The sequence below is a fragment of the Notamacropus eugenii genome, chromosome 6 (assembly GCF_028372415.1).
Source record: "Notamacropus eugenii isolate mMacEug1 chromosome 6, mMacEug1.pri_v2, whole genome shotgun sequence".
Taxonomy (NCBI): domain Eukaryota; kingdom Metazoa; phylum Chordata; class Mammalia; order Diprotodontia; family Macropodidae; genus Notamacropus; species Notamacropus eugenii.
In genome coordinates, this window is record NC_092877.1 from 161836298 (window position 1) to 161863317 (window position 27020).

The 27020-nt window shown below is 35.1% G+C and overlaps 1 protein-coding gene across 4 annotated transcripts in view; it reads right to left on the reverse strand.

Annotated features, from left to right (window-relative positions):
• FSTL5 (follistatin like 5) overlaps positions 1-27020 on the reverse strand; it is a 1060999-nt gene that overhangs the window by 85767 nt on the left and 948212 nt on the right. For all 4 annotated transcript variants that reach the window (XM_072621397.1, XM_072621400.1, XM_072621398.1 and 1 more), the window contains one exon: positions 8851-9000. In XM_072621397.1, coding sequence (XP_072477498.1) covers positions 8851-9000 — 150 coding nt within the window. The remainder of the gene's footprint in view (positions 1-8850; positions 9001-27020) is intronic.

A 27020-nucleotide genomic window follows, 5' to 3' on the forward strand; every position in this document is an offset into this window, starting at 1 on the left:
GCAGTCAGAGCCAGGAAGGATGTAGGCAGTGGGCTAATGTGAGTGAAAGGGCTTGTTTGTGATTTGTTTAATGCAACTGGTTTGTGGGAAGCCTAGCAGGCTTGGGGATAATGTTGTTCTCTGTATTGTTCTTGTGTAAAGATTTTTGTTACTGTGATGGATTTGGCATTCTGGTGTCTGAATAAGCGTTTTCCTTATATCTTTCATGTGGAAAGTTTGTGGTATTTCATGATTCAGAATTGTACCTGGATATTCATGGCTGCCATAGGTGCTGTGAATATAGCAATGGTGCTATACAAGTCAGTGGAGAATATGCCCCAAACATAGTGCAAGTGGTTTGGGACTGTACTCACTCTAACTTATGAGCAGAGTTCAACTTTAGAAGTCATGATAATGGACAAAAATACAAAAGAAAAAAACAACCTGACCATTAAAAGCTGCTATAGTGACAGAGAAGATCAAAATACAAACTCAGAAAAGGACAACAGTGTCAAAATGCTTATATACAAAGCCTCAAAGAAAAATATGAGTGTCAGGCCTAAAAAGAACTCTTAGAAGATCTCAAAAAAGTATTTTAATGTAAATATATAATATTTCATTGAAAAAACAACTGACCTGGAAAATAGGTCCAGGAGAGACAATTTAAAAATTATGGGACTACCTGAAAACCATGATCGAAAAAGAGCCTAGACATCATCTTTCATGAAATTATCAAAAGAAACTACCCTGATATTCTAGATCCACAGGGTAAAATAAATATTGAAAGAATCTACCAATCACCTCCTGAAAGAGATCTGAAAAGAAAAACTCCTAGGAATATAGTAGTCAAATTTCAGAGTTTCCAGACCAAGGAGAAAATATTACAAGCAGCTAGAAAGAAACAATTCAAGTGTTGTGGAAATACAATCAGGATAACACAAAGTCTAGCATTGTCTACATTAAGGGATCGAAGAACTTGGAATGTGCTATTCCAGAAGTCAAAGGAACTAGAATTAAAACCAAGAATCACCTATTCAGCAAAACTGAGTATAATACTTCAGGGAAAAAAATGGTCATTCAATGAAATAGAGGACTTTCAAGCATTCTTAATGAAAAGACCAGAGCTGAATATAAAATTTGATTTTCAAACACAATAATCAAGGAAAGCATGAAAAGATAAACAGGAAAGAAAAATCATAAGGGACTTGCTAAAGTTGAACTGTTTACATTCTACATAGAAAAATAATATTTGTAACACTAAACTTTTCTCAGTATTTGGGTAGTTTGAGGGATTATGCAGATAGATAGATAGGCAGACAGACAGACAGACAGACTAGATAGATAGACAGACAGACAGATAGATAGATAGATAGATAGATAGATAGATTTATAGATAGATAGATAATTAAAGGGCACAGAGTGAGTTGAATAGGAAAGAATATCTAGAAAATAAAATGAAGTTGTGAGAGAGGAATATATTGGCAGGAGAAAGGGAGAAATAGAATGGGGCAAATTATCTCTCATAAAAGACACAAGAAGATTTTTCAATGGAAGAGAAAAGGGGGAAGTGAGAGGGAAAAAGTGAAGCTTACTCTAATTACATTTGGCATAAGGAGGGCATAACATGCACACTCATTTTGGTATGAAAATCTATCTTACACTACAGGAAAATAGTGGAAAAGGGGATAAGTGGGATGGGGGAATGATAGAAGGGAGGGCAAATGAGAGGAGGGCATAGTAAGAAGTAATCACTTTAGGGGAGGGACAACGTATAAAGAGAGAATAGAATAAATAGGGGGCAGGATAAGATGGAGGGAAATATAATTAGTCTTTCACAACATGACTATTTTGGAAGTCTTTAGCAAAACTACACATATATAGCCTATGATGAATTATTTGCCTTCTCAGTGGGGATGAGTAGGGAGGGAGAAAGGAAGAGAAGTTGGAAATCAAAGTTTAAGGAATGAATGTTGAGAATTGATTTTGCATGCAACTGGGAAATAAGAAAGACAGGCAATGGGGTATAGAAATCTATCTTGCCCTACAAGTAAAGAGAGAAGACAGGGATCAGAGAAGGGAGGGGTGTGATAGAAAGGAGAGAAGATTGAGTGAAGGGGTAATGAGAATGCATGGTGTTTCTGGGTGGGGGAGGGGAGAGATGGGAAGAAAATTTGGAACTGAAAATCTTGTGGAAATGAATGTTGAAAACTAAAAATAAATTAAAAAAAAAAGCAAAATAACTGTGGGCAATATAAAGTCCTTGGGAGTCTAGCTGCCAAGACAAATTCAAGACCTATATGAACACAGTTACAAAACAAATTTCACACAAATACAGTCAGATCTCAACAACTGGAAATATTTTAATTGCTCATTGAGGAGGTTGAACTAATATAATAAAATGACAACTCTACCTAAATTAATTTTCTTATTCAGTGTCACACTAATCAAACTACCAATAAAATTATTTTTTAAAGCTAGAAAAATAAGAATAAAATTCATCTGGAAGAAAAAAAAGTCAAGATATCAAGGGAATTAATGACAAAAATAAATGCAAAGGAAGGTATCCAAGACATATCAGATCTCAAACTGTATTCTAATGTAGTAATCATCAAAACAATATGGTGCTGGCTAAGAAATAGAATGGTGGATCCTTGGAATAGATTAGGTACACAATATACAATAGTAAATGACTGTAGTAATGTAGCATTTGACAACCTAAAAGACCCACACTTTTGGTTTAAAAAACTCATGTTCTGATAAAAACTCCTAAGAAAACTGGAAAACAAAATGGCAGAAATGATGTACAGAACAAAATCTTGTACTGTGTATCAAAATAAGGTAAAAAAAGTTATATGATTTAGATATAATGAGTGATAGTATAAATAAATTTGGAGAACAAGGAATAGTTTACCTCAATGTATGGAGAAGGCAAAGATTTGTGATTAAACAAGAGATAGAAAGAATTGCAAGAGGTAATATGCTTAACTTTGATTATTTTAAATTCTAAAATATTTTCGCATAAACAAGACTAATGTGTACAAGATTAGAAGGAATGCATAAAGCTAGGGATGGTGATTACAGCAAATGTCTCTGATAAAGGCCTCAGTTTTCAATTATATAGATAATGGGATCAGAATTATAAGAATACAAGTTATTCACCAATTGATAAGTGGTCAAAGGCTATGAACATGCAGTTTCAGAGAAAGAAATTCATTAAAAATATCTAAATCACTATTGATTAGAGAAATTCAGATTAAAACAAATCTGAAGTACTACTCCACACAGATCAGATTGGCTAATATGATGAAAAAGGAAAATGATAAATCTTTGAGGGGATGTGTGAAAACTGGGAGACTAGTGTAGAATTGTGAACTGATCCAAATCATTGCATAGAACAATTTGGAATTATGCTTAAAGGGCTACAAAACTGGTCATACTCTTTGATCGAGAAATACCCCTGCTAGACATACATGTCAAAGAGATTTTTTAAAGGGAAAAGGACCTATTTATACAAAAATATTTCTAGCAGCTCTTTTTGTGGTGGCAAAGAACTAGAAAGTGAGGGGAAGTCCATCAATTGGGGAATGGCTGAACAAGTTGTGGTATATAAATATAATGGAATACCACTGTTCTGTAGGAAATGACAAGCAAGATTATCTAAGAAAAAAAGCAGAAAAGACCTACATCAACTAGTACAATGTGAGGTGAGGAGAACCAGTGGAACACTGTATTCTGTAACAGCAATACTGTATGATGAAGAAATGTGAAAGACAACTAATTCCAAAGAACTCATGATGAAAAATCTTATCCACATTGGAAGGGAGGAAAACAGAACAAAACAAACAAAAACTGATGGAGTCTGAATCCAAAAGGAAGCATACTATTTTTCAGCTTATTTTATACTTGTATATTTTTCTTTCATAACTTGATTAATATGGAAATATGTTTTACATGACTGATTTTGTATAAACTGTATCATTGCTTACTGTCTCAGGAAAGGGTAGAAGAAAAAGGAGGGAAAAAGAGAATTTGAGACTAAATTATTTTTTAATTGTTTTACATTTAATTGGGAAGAAATAAAATACCAAATCTTAATAAAATATTTTTTTTAAAAAATCCTCCTTTATGAAGACTCTCCTGGATTTCCTAATCAATAATGATGTTTAATTATGAAGTCTATTTGAAACTTTGTTTTTTCTCAATACATGCATCATATATTAGCTAATTGTGCTTATGAGATATTCTCCTATTAAACTGTTTGCTCCATGAAACTAGAAGTCATTTTTTTCTCCACTTTGCCTCTTCCTCAGTCCTTAGCATAGGACTCTGCACACTATAAAATAGTTCTGTTGAATAAATAAAATCAGGGTTACATGCTTTCAGGTTTTATTTTATACCAACTTGTAAGTATTACTGTTCCATCTATATTATGCTTCAAAAGAATGATACTTTTTACTTACTCAGGTACAACATTTGTTTAATACAGAACCTAGCAAGTGATACACGTTATAGTTATATCTAGTCTAAAAAATCCATATCTTTATTTGTAACTGAATTGATTTCTCTTACTCCACAGAATAGAGAAAGGAGGCATCAAGAACACAGGAATAGACTAACATAGAAATGACATTGAAAGTTGTTTCCCTCTCTGGAAAGCAAGACAAAAAGAAAAAGACATTAAAATGTCTTGCCTTTTTTAATAGCAGCAAGAACACAGCTTAATTTATAATACATACATTTGTAATAGGCAGAATCAATTAGATTCCATTATTTCTTCATCAATGCTGAAATATCATGAAAAAAGAATACAAAATAAGAAAAAAATTTAAAATGCATAGATGAAGATTTGAGTTTTAGGAATGGTAGAAAATCAGGAAAGCAGGGATTCTTGAGTAGTGATGATGAAGCAATGATGTGGCAAGCTAGGGGCAATGCTGAATATGGAGGCCATTATAGACAAGAGAACCAGAGACATATCAGAGGTTGAGAACTAAAAGACAGTGATCATATAGCCCAACTCTCTCATTTTACAGATGAGGTTTCAGAATCCAAATGAGTCAAGATATGAGAGATTATTAAAAGAGCAATAAGTGTGAATGAGATGATACAGGTGGCAGGATTCATGGTTTTAGTTAGAGAGTAGGATTTTAAAGTTCTGGATATTGGAGGAGGTAAAATTCTGACCGATGGTTGTGGTTCAGCTATGCTAGGGAGTGGCTACAGTTTAGTGGAAATGGGGAGAAAATTGAAGTTGAAGACACTAAAGTATTGAGTGGCTAAGATATGTAGAAGTCATCAGCATATATCCTGAATACAAATAAAATACATTTGGAAAATGAATTTTGCAAGAAGAAAGTTGATTTTCAGCATAGAGGCAGGCGATATGGAGATGTGGAGATTTTAAGTATGGAAATATTTGAGATTTAAATTGCAATGAGGCATTAAAGTAAATATGTATTTATTCAAATGTAATTATGAGTTTATTTCTAAAAAATAATTCTCCAACTAATAATGTTATTTTAAGAATTCTGAATATAATATTTTTTTCTGTAAACGTAGTTAATGATTTTGGTTTCATGGTGTCTATTATGGAATGTCAACAAAAGTCTTGACTAGAAATTTGAAAAGAATATAGATTTTATTTCTTAATTTTAATTTCCCCCACTTAAATAGTATTTTATTTTCCCCAATTATATGTAAAGATAGTTGTCAACATTCACTTTTCTAAGATTTTGAGTTCAAAATTTTTTCTCCCTAACTCTGCTCCCCAAGACAGTATCTGATATAGGCTATACATGCACAGTCCTATCAGACATATTCCCACATTAGTCATATTGCGAAGGAACAATCAGAACAAAAGGGAAAAATCACAAGAAAGAAAAAAAATGAGAAAATAGTCTGCTTTGATCTGCATTCAGATTCCATAATTCTTTCTCTGGATGTAGATAGCATTTTTCATCATGAGTCTTAGATCACTGTAGTGCTGAGAAGAGTTAATTCTATCAAAGTTGGTCTCACACAGCAGTATCAATTTATCTAAGTCTTTCTCAGTTTTTCTAAAATCCCCCCCCGCTTATCTTATAGAACAATAGTATTCGATTACAACAATATAAATTTTAAAAGCTTAAGGACTTAATACCAGTGGGCTTTTATTTCTTTCTGAATACATTGTTCGCAAAATTTTCAAACATTAAATAAGCTATAAATATGTATATTTAAAAACTGATGTTTAGATCATAGGTTTTTGGTGCCCAATATTTGAGTCTTTCTTTCAGGCAAGAGCCATATTCTCAATTAACTAATTTTATTTTTAAGTAACATTAAAGTATAGAAATTAGCATGCTATCAAAAGGTTTAGTGGGATACACAAGTAATGTGTAATAATTTATTCTTACTTTAATTTTTTCCTTATACATAAATAATAAATCAAAAATAGGTCTAGTTAGAGCAAGTGTCACAGTCATTGTGCAAATTATATTTTCAATTATAATTACAAGGATGAGGAATTTTATTTTTTACCACCTCTTATAACTAGTTACTAGAATTAATAATTCAATTCTTGTGATTATAATAGAAGCACATACATATTTCAGTGTCCACCGTTCCCTATTAATTTGAAAATTGAACTCATTTTGCTGCAAATGGCAGTCACATGGATAATAAGGTATCTGCCTCAATTTTTGGACTCTAGTAAGTAATACATACACACACTTATATGTGTGTATATATGTACATATTTATATGAGTACATATATATTAAGATAGTTGCTTTGAAACAGTTTAAAGCATTCAGTTATTCTTTAAGTGTAGGTAGAATTTCCACTTGTTGAAAAAAAATGACAATCCCAAGATGAATGTTTGTGATCAGTTGAACTTGTTGCCACTGAAAGCAAAACAAAGCTAACCCTTCCTGGTCAAATATCAATATTCTGTAAGACTAAGGAATGTAAACTGAAATACATTATATTGTTCCAGACTTTGGACAAATTTAAAATTTATAAGAGTATAATTATCTAGATATGGGATCATTAACTGTTAGCTGTTTTAAATGTATAATTGTAGATATTCTTGTAGAATTATTATAAATCCTAGAGTTGGGTGAAACTCAGGTTTTATTCCCTATATGTATTAGTTGTGATAAAGGCAGACAACTCTCTAAGTTATGTAAGACTATACGTTATGGCAATCAGATTTCATATTCTTTTGTAATTTCCTTACTGTAAGTTCCCTATATCAATTAATTAAGTCCAATTCCCATTTTCTAACCCCCACCAAAAAAAAAATGCCAAAGTTCCTTTGCTAGTGGAATGTTGTCTGAATCAAAACAGATATTATATCAAAAATGGAGTGCAGGGAGTGATTTCAGAGGTTGTCTTTTCCTGTTCCCTCTTTTTACTGTCTCAGAAACACAGAGAGGCTCAGCAATTTGTTCAAAGTCACATACACCCTGGTCTCCCTGACTCCCAGGCCTTCAGTCTCTAAACCCTCCTGCACACATCTGCCAAATCATCCTTCTTAATGTTCAGGTATGCCTGAAAACCTTCAGTGTTTCCCTACTGCTTGTTTGCACTTTGTTTTCAAAGAGGACTGATCGCATCATAAAGTGATGTCTTGACTTACAAGTGAATTGGATTTAAGTGAGGTAGAATTCCACAAAGTTGTCATTCTCACTCCTCTTCCAGAATCACAGAAGTACAGTGGAAAGACAAAGTTACATTGGCTGGTAATGGCTGGGGATGCAGTGGATGACTTTGGTTTCTTCAATGTCTGACCAAACTCCAAGTGCTCTATAGCATCTGCCTTGGTCGCCTTCAGTGGCTTTTTGAACAAATTGCTCTCATCTGCTCATTCCCCCAGGGAAAGTCAATATTCATATGCTTGGGGTAGATATCCTTCTAGCTCACTGATGGGTTTGATGCCTGTTAGTTACCCTTAACCTGGTTTAGCTTTTCTCCCCCCCAAATAGTTTTACCAGGATGTATCCAATAATCATGTTACAGGTTCAAATAAATACAGCCTTCTTACACAAGAATTCAACAGCTAAATCTGGTTCCAAAATACCTTTCCAGTCTCTCTGTGATCTCTATGTTTAATTCAATTCAAACAATTACTTATCTGTCTTTGAATTACAAAGAACAATGTAAATTCCAGCTAAGAGTTGGCTAGTGACCTGGACAAGTGTCAGTTACAATACTTGTGGTTTCTCCAGGCTATGGAAATAAGCCCTATAGCTGCTTTAAAAATCTATTCTGTTCCTAGTACCAAGAATATGACAAAAATAGCAATAAATATTTGTTGAATTAAATTAAATTAAATTCAAGACTTAGGACAACACCGAATTTACTAGAGAAACCTAAGGGATAAATTGTTTCTAGTATTTCTCTGAGATCTTTCCTTGTCTCCTAGCCCCTACCCTGAATATAAGTTCCTTGTGAACAGAGTAGTCCAACCTGCTCCTATTCTCCATCCCCAGCCCTCTGCCTCATTAGTATATGGTTTTGCTTTTTTCAATTATGTAGGTATAAAAAAGTTACTTAATAAAACTATGTTGATAAGAAACTTGTGAAAATAATAATTCAATCTGCTTTCTTTGTTAAAAGTAATTTATGTTAAATGTAAATTTTAGACAATATTTAATTTTTCAAATTAAATTAGTACTTTACATTAGAGTGAGGCAAAGAAGAAAAGAGAGATGAAAGACACTTCACTATGTTCTCAGAAATATAGCACATGCTCATCACTGATGCACTGGTTTCAGTGCTAGTCATCAATAAAGGAACTTGTAATAGTTCAAGATCATTTAATTCAATCAATCTAAATGGGAAAATATTTCTATGGTAGATTTATTTTAAACCTTAGAAAGAATGTTACCTGCACAACTTTTTGGGACTGCACATCAACAATGAGTACTCTGTCCAGAGTGGGCTGAGTTACATAAATGAACTTGTCTTTGACATTAACAGCAGAGGCCCATACACATCGCTGAACTGTATCTCCTTCAGTTTGGGGACAAACTTCATCCTGTAATTGAAGAAGAGAAAACAGAAAGTGAAATGACTATCACATCATAATGCAAACATTAAAAAAAAAAAGGTAGCGGTTGCTGTTTTTTCTTTCAAATTACTCTTTGACCCCACATGTCTGAGAAAAATTACAGTGTCAGAATAAATGAAAGTATTATTTGGAACATACTAAGAGCACGATCAAATGAATATTGAAGACAGAATGAATGAAAACCACTAAAAAAGTATTTTACCTAACTTTCTTTTCCTACTTTGTCAATAAAATTATGGATTATATTAGCAACTGTTTTTTTCCCTATTTGTTCCAATAGTAGAAATTAGCACTCAGTCAAGGAAGATGAATGTTTAACAATCTTAACTGACTGCCTATATTACTTGAATGTACTCTTGTTTTGTTTCTTGCTTGAGTCCCAAATCTTTGAATTATAATAAAACAAGAGTGGAATATACTACGATCAAGTACCTGCTTTATGGGGCATAATCCTTGAAAAGATGTCCAGTTACAAAGCCTGGCCATGGAAATGAGACTGAGAATCAGAGTAAATAAATTCTGAGAAAGATGGTCACATTTATGTTTCAACTTTTATGCTTACATGAAAAAACACTCAAGATACATTTAGGAGACAAAGAAGATTAGTTCAAGTTCCAACTCTTCTATTTGCTACGTGACCTTGTAGAACTCACTTGAAATCTGAGCTTCCATTTATGGTAATAGCAAATGCTGGTGAAAATATAACACTGGAATGGGAGAACACTACATAAAAGTGAAGTATTATTGTTGCCTACACCAGTTTTGATTTCCAAGCAACATAGCGGGCATAAAAATTTATATTATTTTATTTTTCTCTTAGAAAGACCTGCTACCCACCATTATTCTACTACTTTGGTGATTCAGTCAATGGAGTTATACTTGGGTCTATGGTTTATGACTTTAGAGTCATGGGTACCAATTTTCTAACTATTCATTAGGGGGAATTTGAAGCTAAGGAAATACTACTTAACTTGGACAGAGTGGGTGACCTTCTTATTTTCACTTAGCAGCCAGTGAAGAGACATCTACCTTAGCCACCAAAGTCTTTAGGAAGAAAAGTAAATTTCTCAATAAAAATATAAACTCAGCAGATCAAAATCACAGGGTTAGGGCTGGGGTGGATAAATTGTCAATTTCTAGCTTAGAGAAAGAAATATGTATAACCATGAGAACTAACCTGATAAGAAAATGCTATTCCCTACCCTTTTTCTCCTGGAAAGCTCTTTAGTGTATTGGTTTCAAGTGTGAAAAAAAGAACATGGCACATTCCCAAATTAAAATATAAGAACATGTACATATCCAGGGTAAAAAATAATTTACTATAATCCTTAATCCCTCTGTGGGAGAGACATTGTGGCATAGTGGATAGGGAGTCAACCTAAGAGTAGAGAGATGTGCATTCCAAATTAATCTTGGATGTGTAGTAGTTGTGTGACAGTAGGTAAAATATGGAAAATGATTTTGTAAATCTACAAAGGACAGGAAAATATTGTTGACTGGCATCATTAGGCAGTAAATTCAGACAAATATTTCCCAAAATGATGAAATCACAGGACTGGATACAGATATCTCAAAAAATACAAACAAACCTTTTAATGTTTTATTTAGTTCTTCTTGACATTATAAAGTAGAATCTTTTCCTTGTGCCTATTAAATACACGTATCGCTGTATCATATATAAAACATGCATGCATATTTAATATGTGCATATATGTTTCTGTACACTCATGTATGTGTATATATGTATACATGTATAAACTTAAAATTTCACTGTCTTTCTAGATACCTTATACACATTTCAAAGGACCTTCAATTCCATTCATGTGTGTAATCCCTCAAGATGCATATTAAAATGCAGCCATACCTGTCCATATGTGACTTTTGTCTATAGTTTCCCATAAATTCATTACAGGGTATCTACCTACTATGATGAGCCCATAGTGAAATTCTCTTTATATTACATGGATACCAACTACTGCCTTTTCCAGTCACACAGTAATATGATAGTATACTTTATACAACTGCTATATATAATTCTTTATTTTTAATGTTTATAATCTGCTTACACTCACCATGTGCATCTCCATTGGCCTCTGGATACATACAGTTCTTAGAAGTGTATGTTAAAGGTGAAATGCAGAATGGAAATAAAGATGTAATAAGGAAATGAAGGAACTTAATTTCACATTTAAGCACTGCTATTTACTGTGACTTTGAGCAAGTTACTTAACACCTCTGGGTCTCATTTTCCTCACTGGTAAGATAAGAGGGGTGGACTAGATGAATTCTAAGTTCCTTTCTGGATCTCAGTTTATCTGATAATTATTAAATGCTGTATGTGTTCTATTTATTGTGGGAGTTACGTAGGATTTGAATAATTACAATAAATTTATCACTAAAGCAAAGGATTTATTATTTAACATTCTTAAGAACAGTTTAGACACATCTGGTAAGGAAAATTAAATGTTCACATCTCTGTCCTTTTCAGGATCAGGTGATTTTTATTTCTTTGGTAAAGTTTGCAATAGTATGCACTAAATAAGATCACTGAGTGACTCCTGGTAATTAACCAGGATCCAATATCCTCAAAGTTTCAGGTATAACTCTGGTTCAGCATAGGTAGTTCAGCATAGCCACTTTGACTTTGAACTACATCGATAACAGTTGGCCTCAGTCTAAACCATCTTCTGGGGAAAATGGATGGGTCAGTTTCAATTTGCTCAAAGAGCATTCAAGGTTCTACAACCCATAATTAAACTAAGAACACTGGGTGAGTCATAGAACTATTTTTTCACGGCAACTTTCACAAAATTAGGGCTACTTCGAAATCATTTTAAGATTGATACAAGGTCTTGTGCATAATGTCATGGAGCCATAAATGAGTTTGGCCAAGAAATACTGCAACAAGTCTGAAGATTAGGTGTAAAAGCATACATGGAGTGGGAGGCTCCATTCTCAGCCCTGACAGGTTCTAGCTACAGGGGAAGAATAAGGCACTTCAGCTCTGAAAGGTTCAGTTTCTTTATTTAGAAGAGGAATAAATGATATTTTCATTAATTAATCTGAAGGGTTATTGGTAGGGATGGGGGAAAGGAAAGCAATTTGCCAACATGAAAATGTCAAACAAATGGAAAATTAATAACATCATTCATGCTGACTTATAAGATATTAAAGTTGATGAGTAGAAAGAAAGTTAAAAAAGAAGAAATGCACCCTCCCTGTATGCCCAGTGGACCAACTGAGTGACACATAAGCATCATTCCATCTACCTAGTCATTGCTATATTCTTTTCACTGCCATGCCTCTTTACCAAAAACACCTGCGAACTGTGCCAAGAGCTTACTTTATTAAAAAAAAAAGTATGAAAACAATGTAAAAATATGTTTATTCTAGAAGCTGAGAGGTCAGAGGAGGGCAGGTACTTGGGCAAGAGATTGTCAAAATTCATGAATTTGGATGACTGTTTCGAATGCTTTGCTGTAAGATGAATGCTTTTGACAAAACCCTGCCAACTAATGGAGAATGTGAGTGACCCTGATACTGTCAGCAAACAACTACTGAAGCAGTAGCTGTTTTCACTACGTAAATTGTTACAAAACCATTCAACAGTAAAATAAAAACTACCATTGGGAATTATTTTCAATCTGTATGCAGTGCCCATCAGAGATCTCTGCCCATACTTATAATGATTTTTACAAAGCCATTAAAAGTTTCCTGACATTCAGCCTGGGTTTTCCTTGCTCCATTTTATGCCATTACTTCAGATTATAGCCTATTAGACCACATTTTACAATACCTCTTCTACTGTTTTCTTTTGTTTTTTTTCCAGACTAAGTAGTTCCAGGATTTACTGCTTTGGGAGGGAGTTGTTAGAGAATGTTTCCTTCGTGCTTTAGACTTTTAATGATAAACAAGGCAGAGATTCAGGAATGCAAAATAAGATTCAGAACATACATAAAAACAGTAGATATTGTCAGAAATTTTATAGAGCAGGAGCATTAAGCCACTTTTATAGAAACACACTATTTTGTGGAGTGAGAGGGCTATAACATTCACAGGAAGTGAGGAATAATGTTGGATTGAATTAAAGGTGAAAAAGAAGATTCAGTCAATATTTATTCTGGTTTGAATTCCTTTGTTGTATGCCTATATTTACAGAAAACTCTTCCATGCTTATGTACTTTCCCTCTCCTCTCTCAATTCTGAAGATTATAGTAACTCTCAATAGCTTAAAGTTTTTATAGAAGGAGCTGAAATTGTGAACCTTTTCCAGGCATACATACATTTATCCAATAATATTATTATCACTATGTTTCATATAATTCCTTTTCTATAAGGACTTTTTTACATTCAATGAGGAGGGGCTAGGATATTGATTCATTCACTATTTTAAAAAAAATTTACATGAACAAAGCTACCTTTACCAATATAGATTTGTGTCTACTCTCTAATTTATAGTCTTTATGAACAAAATTTGCTGAAATTAAGTGAAAGAAATTATGTTAATACTTAGCAGAATAATAGTGCAATTTTTCTTTCCACTATTTTTGGTTAATTGTGATTTCTCCAAAGGTGGTTAATCTACCTTTTCTCTTCTTTCCCAAAGGAACTAAATTCTTGATCTGGTATACATGACCATCCAAAACTAGCTCTTATACTCAATAGTCTATCTTGCTTTCAATGTCATTTGGAAGAATGAAGCCATTTAGCATGATTCACCATAGTTACTTTCATCTTTACTTCCAAATACATCAGTAGAGACACAGGCTCAATGGATATATAGGCTCTGATTTCAAAGGAAGAGGCACCCTTCCTCTAGTCTAAAACTCCAGCTATGATGTTATCATTTCCTGATTAGATTAGCTTCATTTATCAAATAACCATGCATTGCCCTTACTCTAATCAGTCATCAGACTAAAGTGCTTTGGTCACAAAAAGAGGTAACGGCAGCAAAGATTGATAATATATGTATGAAAATTCATGCAATGTAATTTTCTATGAAATAAGAAATGGGAAATAATCATGATATTGCTAACACACAAGTCTATTTCTGAAGCTCTAAACACTTCCTCCCTGGCCCTTAAATTGTATACAGAGTATACTCATCTCCATTTTGATTTCAGTCTTTTTGTTATCTCAAAAAATATATCTAAAATATCTTCTATACTTCAAAACTAGAAGACTAACTATCCTTTCAAGTTCTGCATCACTACCTCCCCATGCCAGCAAAAAGTACCCCCATCTCCTTAATCAACAAGCCCAGAAATGTCTGCAAATTCTTTGCATTTCCCTGATCTTTCATGTAATCAGTCAGTCCATAAAGTTATTCGGTGTCTAGTCTATGCCAAGAACTTTGTGAAGCAGTCACTTAATATAACATGTCCTAGCCACCAAAAGATAACACCTGTTCACACAAGCCTCTAGTCTCATGATTCCTGCCAGGGTAAAGAAAGCTAAAGCAGATTTGAGATATGTTGAGGTTGTATGAGAGACAGAAACATACAGACACAAAGACAGAAAGATAGAAAGCGATAGAGAGGGAGAACAGAGAAAGAGAGACTAAATACCAGATTGCTAGATAAACAAGGGACTTAGCTGCTCATCTATGAAGGATAGTGTATCCTGGCTGGGTTTAAAAATCAACAAATTGGGCAAGGGGCAGGCTTGATAAGTTGGTCAATACAAAGGAAGGTAGTAGTGAGTATCAGAGTGCATTTCATAAATCTGTAGCTATTGTCTTCTAGTTATGTCACATGATCAATATCCTGTGTTACCAATAAAACTCTGATCAGTGACAATCTTAATCAATATGATATTATCATCTTAACCACATTAAGAAATTGGGCTAATGGTTATTTTGCTCCAACTCCATTTTACTAATCATTATTAAGTAAAACCAGACAATATCAAAAGAAATTTCCATACATAATTCTTTAGAAAAAATGTAGAGACAGCCAGACAGAAAGATAGATAAACGTAGATGTATAAATAGATAAAATTTTTGTATATTTAAGACATGTTATGAGAAATAGAGACAAAACAGAAATAAAAGACAGAGTTGCAGAGATAGAAAGAGAGAAAGAGAACACAGAGAGACAAAATAATGGATTGCTAGATATACCGGGAAGTTAATGGATCTCTCTCTTTCTTTCTCTCCACACACACACACAGACACACAGACACACAGACACACAGACACACACACACACACACACACGGACTGTAGTATTTTTATCAACTTTGCATTAAGAACACTGTATGCATTTCAAGCCAATTTTAATTTAAACATTCGAGAATATTTTAGGATTCTATCCCCAAAGATTTAGGAAGGACAAATTAAATTTACAATATCTTTTTGTAAATTAATCCAGCAATGTATTTTAGGAATGGCTAGCAGTGCATCACAGGAGTTGCCTAACCAAGGGACAGAGACCCCTCCTCTCTTCATTTACATTTTAATATACTCTAATATGGGATGAATATGATTAGGACCAGATTAGGATGGCATAAAATGAATGCAAAATTTATATCAAAGGAATAAATTGCTACTTTACAAGAATCCCTTGTGTTATGTATAATATGATATCATCTTCAAGTCATTCAACAGTGAAGGCTAAATCAAATAATACTGACAACAATAAAGTGATAATGCAAAAATGACTATATCATTGTTTCTTCATTTCTCACTGGGGATACTTCTCAGTTCTATTTTTCTTGTTTTTCTCAATGTCTACATAATCTCTCAGTGAATTAATTTTCTTTCACACTATAACTTCTAAGCTAAAAATTAATGAATTAATATAAGTGCCTATTCAATACTCAAGACATGATATTTATTATGGAAAATGTAAAGGAAGTATGTAATGGTTTCAGATTCTAAGAACCAAAGTGGTAGAGTAGAAAGTAGAGTAAATTTGGAGATACAGGAACTGGAATCCAGTTCTCATATTTACTGTGTATATGATCAAGGAAAAATCATTCAACTTCTTTCAACCCCTGTTTCATCATTTCTAAAATGAATGAGTGAGATTAGATGACTTTTAAGGTTCTTTCCAATGATAAATTCTATGATCTTAAGATATTAATATATAGACAAATCTAAATCAATTCTTAAATGAAACAAAATAATCAAGACCTATATTATATAAAATTATTAATCAGTGAGGCAGGAATTCAAGGGAAAGAATGATCATCATGAACTGCAATGAGCAAAAAGCTGCATAAAGCAGGAATAGGAATTGACTAAGTGAAAGGCAAATGAATAAAAATATGTGAAATGGTACAAGAAAAGTGAAGAAATGAAGAAAAGAAGGGAGAGATGTGACATTAATGTAAGGCCAATGGTGGGTGGGGAGAAGAGTTAAAGATCTTTCCCACCCGTTAATAGGCCTCAGATATGTTTTGTTAATGTCTTTTTTCGCCATTAAAAGTATATGAATTTTTAAAAATTAATTTGCTTGTTTTCAGTTTTCTACAATCACTTTCATGTATTAGATTTTCTCACCTTCCTTCCCTCTTCCCTCCCCCATGCCTCCACAAGATGGCATGCAGCCTTATATAGGTTCTACAAATATATTCTTATTTAATATATATTTTACCTTAGTCATGTTGCATAGAAGAATTAAAATGAATGGGAGAAACCATGAAAAACACAACAAAACAAAACACAAGAGAAAATAGTCTGCTTCATTCTGTGATCCAATTCCATAGTTCTTTTTCTGGTTGTGGAAGTCATTTTGCCTCTAGAGTCCATTGGGAAATTTTTAGGTCCTTCCATTGCTGTGAAGGGCTAAGTCTAAGAGAAAAATTCCTCACATACTGTGGTTGTTCTTGCGTACAAAGTTATCCTGGTTCTGCTCCATTCACTCAGGATCAGTTCAAATAAGTCCTTCTTGGCCTATCTGAAGTCTTCTTGTTCATCATTTCTAATAGTATTCTATTATATTCATATACCACAACTTGTTCAGCCATCCCCCAATTGATCAGCATTCCCTTGATTTCCAGGTTTGTCCACCACAAAGAGAACTGCTATAAATATTTTTGTATATTTAGGACACTTTCCCATTTTTATCATCTCTTTGGGATACAGTCCTAGAAGCAATATTGCTGGGTCAAAGGGTATGCACATTTTTGTAGCCCTTTGAGCACAGTTCCAAATTGCTCTCCAGAATGGTTGTATCAGCTCACAGCTCCACCAACAATGAATTAGTGTTCCAACTCTCCCACACCTTTTTCAACATTTATCATCTTCCTGTGTTGTCATGTTGGCCAATCTGATAGATATGATGTGGCATCTGAGAGTTGTTTTGATTTGCCTCTCTCTAATCAATAGGGGTTTAGAGCATTTTTTCATATAACTATAGATAGCTTTAATTTTTTCCTCTGAAAACTGCCTGTTCATATCTTTTGACCATTTAGCAATTGGGGAATGACTTGTATTCTTGGACATTTGACTCAGTTCTCTATATATTTTAGAAATGATGCCTTTATCACAGACACTAGTTGCAAAAATTATTTCCCAGTTTTCTGCTTTCTTCCTAATCTTGTTGGCACTGGGTTTGTTTGTGGAAATTTTTTTTTCCATTTAATGTAATCAAAATTATCCATTTTGTACTTCATAATGTCCTCTAACTCCTCTTTGGCAAAAATTTCTCCATTCTCCATAGATCTAACAAATACACTATTCCCTCCTCCCTTAATTTGTTTATAGCATCAATCTTTATGCCTAGAACATGTGTCCATTTGGACTTATTCTTGTGTATGGTGTCAGGCATTGGTCTTTGCCCAGTTTCCACCATACTGTTATACAGTTTTCCCTACAGTTTTTTTTTTTTCAAACATTGAGTTCATATCCCAGAAGCTGGGGTTCTTGAGTTTATCAAACAGTAGAATGCTTTGACTACGGTGTCTTGAATACCTAACCTATTCCACTGATCTACCCTTCTATTTCTTAGCCAGTACCAAGTGGTTTTGATGATGGCTACCTTATAATACAATTTGAGATTTTGGTAGGACTAGGCCACCTTCCCTAGCATTTCTTTTCACTAGTTCCCTTTATATTCTTGACTTTTTGTTTTTTCAGATGAATTTTCATATTATTTTTTCTAGCTCTAGAAAATCATTGTCTGGTAGTTTGATGGGTATGGCACAAAATAAGTAAATTAATACAGGTAGAATTGTCATTTTTATTATATAAGCTTGGCCTACTCAAGCAACTGATGTTTTTTCACTTACTTAGACATGACTTTATTTGTGTGAAAAGTATTTTGTAATTGTGTTTACATAGTCCATGGGTTTGTTTTGGCAGGTAGATTCCCAGATAGTTCATAGTGTCTACCATAGTTTTAAATGGGATTTCTCTTTCCATCTGTTGTTGTTGGGCTTTGTTATTAATATATAGAAATGCAGATGATTTATGTGGATTTATTTTGTAACCTGAAACCTTGCCAGAGTTATTTATTATTTCAAGTAGTTTTTATTTGTTTCTCTGGGATTCTGTAAGTATATCATCACATCATCTTCAAAGAGTAAGTATATCATCATATCATCTTCAAAGAGCGATAACTTAGTTCCTTCTATGCCTATTCTAATTCTTTCAATTTCTTTTTCTTCTCCTACTGGGAAATCTAACATTTCTAGTACCATACTGAATAATAGTGGTGATAATGGACATCTTTGTTTCAGCCCTGATCTTATTGGAAATGCATGTAGCTTATCCCCATTACATATAGTGCTTGCTAGTGGTTTTAGGGAGATACTGTCTATTATTTTAGGAAAGGCTCCATTTATTGCTATGCTCTCCAGTGTTTTCAATAGGAAAGGACGTTGTATTTTGTCAAAAAGCGTTTTCTGCTTCTATTGATATAATCATATGGTTTCTATTAGTTTTGTTGTTCATATGATCAATAATGCTGATATTTTTCCTAGTACTGAACCAGCTCTGCATTCCTGGTATAAATCTGATCTAATCATAATGTATTATTCTTGTGATAAGTTCCTGTATTCTTTTTTGCTAATATTTTATTTAAATTTTTTGCATCTATATTCATTAGATAAATTTGTCTACAATTTTCTTTCTGTTTTGGCTCTTCCTGGTTTAGGCATCAGAATCATATTTGTATCATAAAAAGAATTTGGTAGGACTCCTTCACCAGTTTGCCCAAATGTTCTATATAGTATTGAAATATTTAATTTAATTTAATATTTAATATCTTTCAATGTTTGATAGAATTCACTTGGTAATCCATCTGGCCCTGGAGATATTTTCTAGGGAGTTCATTGATGGCTTCTGCAATTTCTTTTTCTGAGATGGGGTTATTTAAGCATTGAAGTTCCTATTCTATTAATCTGGACAATTTATGGCTTTTTAAAAATATTCATTCATCTCAGTTACATTGTCCAATTTATGGATATACAGTTAGGCAAAGTAATTTTTAATTATTGTTTTCATTTTCTTCTTTTTGGAGGTGAGATCACCCATTCATTTTTGATGTTGGTAATTTGCTTTTCTTTCTTTTTTTTTTTTTTTAAATCACATTGACCAAAAGTTTATCAGTTTTATTGGTTTCCATTTTTTAATTTCTAATGAGACACTGGGTCACAATGACCAAAAGTTTATCAGTTTTATTGGTTTCCATTTTTTAATTTCTAATGAGACACTGGGTCACAAGGGTCATGCCCTCCAGTTCTGAAAAGTGTATATATACTCTGAGGTGAGTTTTACTTTGGGGTTCAATCTTTGGGGAGTGTTCATGTGATTAGGCCAGATGAGACTCTGGAGATGTTGATGTTTCTGTCTCTGTCTCTGTCTCTGAAAACAAGGTATACATTGTCTATGATTAGGTAGTCAGAAGTCCTGTCTATTGGTCTTTCTGTTTGTAATTTTTGCTTGTATTTTCTATTCATATTTTCTCTGAAGTTCAATGCAATGACGTTTTTCCCCCTGAACTAAGTGAATAATATATGATTAAAGTAGATTGCTGAACCCTCAAAAGTTGCCTTCCTTTTAGAAAATATCTAAGAATCTGTACAGCAGACCTCCTGTGAATGTCAGGATCCTTGCTGACTCAAGGGAGGAAAGAAGGAAGCAAGGAAAGAATAGGGAGAAGAGGAGAGAGGAAAGAAGCAGGAAAGGAAATAATGGAGAGAATGGGAGAGAGGAAAGAAGGAAAAATATATTTAATATGTACTAACTACGGACAAGGCACTGTGCTAATGGTTTTATAAACATTAAATCATTTAATGTTCACAAAAACATGGAAGGTAGACGCTGCTATTATGACCATTTTACAGCTAAGGAAACTGAGACAGACAATGTTTAAGTTACTTTCCCAGGATCAGAAAGCTAAGTAAAAGCCTGAGGAAAGATTTACATTCATGTCTTTCTGGCTCCAGGCCCAGCAGTACAGAAGGGGAGATTAAATACTTCTTATTATTCTCCAGGTTTCTCCTTACTTATTCTCATAAGCTTGGCATCAAATACTGCACAGTATAAGATATCAAGTTCTACATCCTGAGTATCTCTTCCCAAAATAATCTTACTTTTAAGTTACCTGCAAAAAGAATAAAAATGACCAGTAACTTAAGCTAATCAGTAAGTCAGAATAAGAGAATCTTCAGTATTGAAGATTCCTCCACCCAATAAAGCAATGTTTCCTTTAACATCCATGACAAAATGAACTAATAATCTCCTCTAATATTCTAACTCTCATATTTATTATGAACGTTTGTCTCACTTTCATAGAGCTGTAATTTTTCATGTTTTGCTTCTTTATATTAAGACAAATATGCCTTCGAATATTTTAACCTATTTGTCTAGTTCTATAGTCTAGAGAAAATATCTGGACATAACTAGTATGTTTTTACTTACACTCCCTGGCTAAACATTATTTGTTTCTTCATGGTGGTTTACAGATTTTTCAGTTTACTGATCAAACTTTCATGGACATCATTTTCTGACTCTCACTCTCAAAAAACAATGTGGTATCCCAAACTGGCCTTCTAGTGCTCTTTTCTTAGCTTTATCCTCTGAAATTCAACTAATTTGATGATATAAATCAAAAGTGTGTGAGAATTTTCTCTTTTTATTTAGTCCCATAATAACTATCAATCTCATTAAATTACAAGAAGCAGAAATGTAGATATAAAAGAATTACAAATTATATATGTGTGTATATAAACATAGATAGATAGATAGGTAGATAGATAGATAGATAGATAGATAGATAGATAGATAGATAGATAGATAGATAGATAGATAAACAGACAGGCAGGCAGTCAGGCAGACAGATAGGAGTCTTAAGATGTAGTAAAAGATATCTCCTTAGATTGATTCAGCTTTGTACTTTCTAGAGGGATAAAATAGTTGACAGTGTTGTCATAAATCCAAAAAGAATAAAGAGAATTACAATAAAGCTTTCATTTGTCCAAACCTAGACTCACTTCGTGCATAAATACATAAATTGCCTAGATGTGTAAACATGCTGTTGCTCTATAAAATTAACTCAAAAATGTGGATCTTATTCTGTTTCTCATCAAATATAAGTTTTTTATTTGGAGGGCAAACATATATATATCACTCCAGCTAGTACTTTCACTAGCACTCATAAGGCAGGACCTGAGGAATAAATTAATTCAGAAGACATACATTAAAAAATCAAGTTTATTTTAAGTTTGAAAAAAATTATTGTGCGTTTAGTGCCCTTCCAGTAGCAGCAACACTTTTTTCTTTTTCATGTCATCACTTCCACATTTTTCATTATATAGTATTGTTAGATAAAAATATATTTGCTCTTTGATGCAGATGATCTCACATTTCATATTGCTTATAGCATTTTATTAAAAGAGTGTGAGCCAACTGAGACTATTTGTTTTTTTCTCATACCTGTGAAGTAACTAATGGTACAGTGATGTACTCATTATAGTAACTAGCATGGTGCTCTTCACTGGTAAGAGAAGAAGGAAGAGAGGGTGGAAAGAAGGAAGGAAGAGGGCACTATAAAGTACCTACCCCTAATTATTTACTTTAAAAAAAATTAATCTGTACCTGTGTGAAAAGTCTCTTCACTGGTGAAACTCATCCAGAATTTAGTTGTAGATTTTTTTGGAGACAACAGAAGATTAAATTATCCATATTCAAAGATATTTGTATACCTCCAAAAAAAAAAAAAACTGGAACTTTTCTTTTCCTGATGCAGGTCTTCAATTCAATATGGAACACTCATGGTTCCCCAAAAAGATGGAAAATTATGAATGCTTCCCCAATTTTCAACACATGAAAGAAATTTCTCTATGTTAAAAACTCTCCTTGTCCAATTGCAGTTTTAAGTTTATTCATATAAAGTTAATTAAGTCAGAATCAATATGGCATTAAAGACAAGAAGATCTGGATTCAAGTCTTACCTCTAGCATATTCCACTTGTATAACCATGGGCATTTAAATTAATCTTTCAGTATCACAGTCAACTCTCGAAATTATTCAACTAATTAATCATAATTTGCACATCTTCATGAATGGTGAGAATTTCTGTAATGTACATTTCATTGTTGGATGATATTAGTAGTCTTGTCTAAAAGAGAAAGCTATCTAGAATTTAAAGATAACTTTTTAAAAATGTTATCTATAAAGGGGAGTGGAACCAAGATGGCAGAGTAGAAGGACAGACCTGCTATAGTCCTACCCCTAAAGGCCACAAAATACCTGTAAAAAATGACTCAATAAATTCTAGAGCAGCAGAAGCCACAAAATGACAGTGAATGAGATTTCCAGCCCGAGACAGTCTGGAAGGCCTACAGGAAAGGTCTATTGAACCAGGTTTGGAGTGGAGGGCAGCTCAATTTGGCCATGCCACCAGGTAGGAAGAGGACTGGAGCAGGTTTCAGGCATGGAATCCTGGGAAGCACCTGTGGTTCCAAGATTTTGCAACACACAAATGCGAAAGACAGCTTCAGAGATCAGTGAGAATGCTCTTTCACCTGAGCGAGAAGAAAGCAAGGTTTGGCCCTAGTCCCAGGAGTAAACTTCTCTCCCATGACTGTGCCATCTTGGAGGAACGTAGAACTTACAGGTACCCAGAGTATGTCCTCTTCTTGACAAAGAACTCAAAAGTCAAGTAATTGGCTGGAGAAACATCCAAAAAAAGGGAAAAAATAAGACTACAGAAGGTTACATTTTTGTTGAATAGATATTTTCTTTCATCATTTCCTCTAATTGATACTTCACTGGCTTTCTTTGACTACAGGATAAAATGCAAAAATTTGTCTATTTAGCATTTAACTTCCTGCATAATCTGACTCTTGTCTATCTTTCCAGACTCACGACATTTCATTACCACTTACTTTAAACCACTGCCAAAATTGTCAACTTAATGGCCCCCATTCGCGGCATTGATTCTTTTCTACAGGCTATGTCCCCTGCATGGAATGTTGACCTCTAACTCTTGGCACCCTTAACTCCCTACAAGGGTCAGATCAGGTACTATTTCTCAGTCTCTGTCTGTCTACCTGTCTCTCTGTCTCCTCTATCTTATTCTCTCTTTCATTTCCCCCACCGTCCCCAGCTGTGTCACTCACACACACACACACACACACACACACACACACACACACACACACACATATAAAACACACACATTTATCCATAAGAATTGAGAGTAGACATTGATATAGGGAACTCCACTGAAGAAATATTTTTTTCAATGCAAAACAGCCCTTTTTTTTTTTAATTAAACTTTTAACATTTATTTTCACACAATTTTGGGTTACAAATTTTCTCCCCTTTTTTCCCCTCCCACCCCCCAGACCCAAGCTTTCTAATTGCCCCTGAGATCTATATGCTCTCTCCTCTATCCTCCCTCCCTGCCCTTGTCTCCGTCTTCTCTTTTGTCCTGTAGGGCCGGATAGCTTCTTGACCCCTTAACCTGTATTTCTTGTTACCCAGTGGTAAGAACATTACATTTGGTCCTAACACTTTGAGTTCCAACTTCTTTAGCTCCCTCCCTCTCTACCCCTTCCCCTTGGAAGACAGGCAGTTCAATATAGGCCATATCTGTTTAGTTTTGCAAATGATTTCCATACTAGTTGTGTTGTATAGGCCTAACTATATTTCCCTCCATCCTGTCCTGTCCCCCATTACTTCTATTTTCTTATGGTCCTTTCCCTCCCCGTGAGTATCGACCTCGTATTGTATTCTCCTCCCCAGGCCCTCCCCTCTATCCTCCCCCTCTTCCTGCTTGTGCCCCTGTCCCCCACTCTCCTGTATTATGAGATAGGTTTTCCTATCAAAATGAGTGTGCATTATATTCTTTCCTTTAGTGGAATGTGATGAGAGTAGACCTCATGTTTTTCTCTTGCCTCCCCTCTTTATCCCACCACTAATAAGTCTTTTGCTTGCCTCTTTTATGAGAGATAATTTGCCTCATATTACTTCTCCCTTTCTCCTCTCAATATTTCTCTCTCACTGCTTGATTTCGTTTTTTGGTTTTTTTTTTTGTTTTTTTTAGTATATGATCCCATCCTCTTCAATTCACTCTGTGCACTCTGTCTCTATGTATGTGTACGTGTGTGCATGTGTGTGTGTGTGTGTACTCCCACCCAGTGCCCAGATACTGAAATGTTTCAAGAGTTATAAATATTGTCTTTCCATGTAGGAATGTAAACAGTTCAACTTCAGTAAGTCCCTTATGATTTCTCTTTGCTGTTCCCCTTTTCATGGTTCTCTTCATTCTTGTGTTAGAAAGTCAAATTTTCTTTCCAGCTCTGGTCTTTTCATCAGGAAAATTTGAAAGTCTTCTATTTCATTGAAAGACCATTTTTTCTCCTGAAGTATTATACTCAGTTTTGCTGGGTAGGTGATTCTTGGCTTCAGTCCTAGTTCCTTTGACTTCTGGAATATCCTATTCCATTCCCTTCTATCCCTCAATGTAGAAGGTGCCAGGTCTTGTACTATCCTGATTGTATTTCCACAATACTTGAATTGTTTCTTTCTAGCTGCTTGCAATATTTTCTCTTTCACCAGGGAATTCTGGAATTTGGCCACAATGCTCCTAGGAGTTTCTCTTTTTGGATCTCTTTCATGCGGTGTTCTGTGGATTCCTTGAATATTTATTTTGCCTTCTGGTTCTAGAATCTCAGGGCAGTTTTCCTTGATAATTTCATGGAAGATGATGTCTAGGCTCTTCTTTTGATCATGGTTTTCAGGTAGTCCCAGAATTTTTACATTGTCTCTCCTGATTCTATTTTCCAGGTCAGTTGTTTTTCCAATAAGATATTTCACATTATCTTCCATTTTTCGAATCTGCGCGGTATGTTCTGAGATTTCTGTCTTTCTCGAAAAGTCCAAAGCTTCCATCTGTACCATTCCAGATTTGAAAGATCTATTTTCTTCAGTGAGCTTTTGAATCTCCTTTTCCATTTGGTTAATTCTGCTTTTGAAAGCATTCTTCTCCTCATTGGCCCCTTGCACCTCCCTTGCAAGCTGAGTTAGGCTAGTTCTCAAGGTGCCAATTTCTTCAAGATTTTTTTGGTTCTCCTTTAGCAGGGAGCTGATCTGTTTTTCATGCTTCTCCCTTATCCCTCTCATTTCCCTTCCCAGTCTTTCCTCCACCTCTCTAACTTGATTTTCAAAATTCCTCTTGAGCTCTTCCATGGCCCGAGCCCATTGGGTGGGCTGGGACACAGAATCCTCGATTTCTGTGTCTTTGCCTGATGGCAAGCATTGTTCCTCCCCATCAGAAAGGAAGGGAGGAAGTGTTTTTTCTCTGATAAAGTACCGTTCAATAGTTTTATTTCTTTTCCCTTTTCTTGTTATTTTCTCCACCTAGTGGCCTGACCTCTGAAAGTTCTCCTCACACCCACCTCACCTCCTGGTCCTCCCAGCCAGCGTTTGGGGACTGAGATTCAAATGCTGCTTCCTGCCTTAGGATTTTTGGCGGGGGCAGGGCTGTCATTCAGTGTTAAATTAGGCTCAGGTGCTGAGGTCAGGTGCAGGGCCGCCTCTCTGGCTCAATTCCCTCAGGGGGTTTATGCACAGACCTTCCACAATGGATCCAGGCTCCCGCCCATTTGCGGAGCCCCTGTCCGCAGCCGCCTCTCAGCCCCCACCTCCCGGGGGGGGGGGGGCCCGAGCCTTGGGGGCACCTCACTCCCCTCTCAACCCGCCAAAGAGACTCTCTCACCTACCATCGTCAGTCCCGTGTTGGTGGGGGGGCCCGTGCTGCCGCTGAAGATCCCGCCTCCAGAGCCCTTTCAGATCTGTGCCTCTCGGAGCCGTGGCCGCCGCCGCCGCAGGTCCGGGCTGGGCACCCCGTCTGCAGCGCGACGGACCTTTTGTGAGAGGTTTGCTGGTCTCTCTGTGGGTGGGGGGACCCGCGTGGCCGCTGGAGATCCTGTCCCGTAGCCCTCTCGGATCTTTTTCTCACGGTGTCGCTGCCACGGTATGGTTGCTCTCTGCTACCCACCCTGGCGCCCAGTCCACGGCGCGAAGGACCCCCCTTGAGAGGTTTGCAGGTCTCTCCGGAACAGAAATCCCCCTCGCTCCAATATTCCGTTGTCTCTGGGTGCAGAATTCGCCCTGGGTTAGTCCCCTCTGCCGTTCTGTGGTTTGTGGGTTCGGAGGTATGTGTATGTGCGTCTTTCTACTTCGCCATCTTGGCTCCACACCCCAAAACAGCCCTTTTTTTTGCTAATTATATCTAACATCTACATCTTGAATCTGTTTACCTGTGAATACATCCTATCCCTCTCCTTGCCTTCCCCATTGAGGAGAACATGTTTCTTTAAGGGCGGAAAAAATTTTATTTCTTTATTTTTACTCCCATGACTAGCTCACTGTCTGACCAGGGTAAATATTCGTTAATGACTTTTAATTGATTGATCAATTAGATGGTACAGGAATTCAAATTTCAGGGAAAACATTTCAAATTTAGGAAAAAATCCTAGTAAATATGGAAAATCACATTCAATGACATTATCAAAGTCTTTATTTTGTT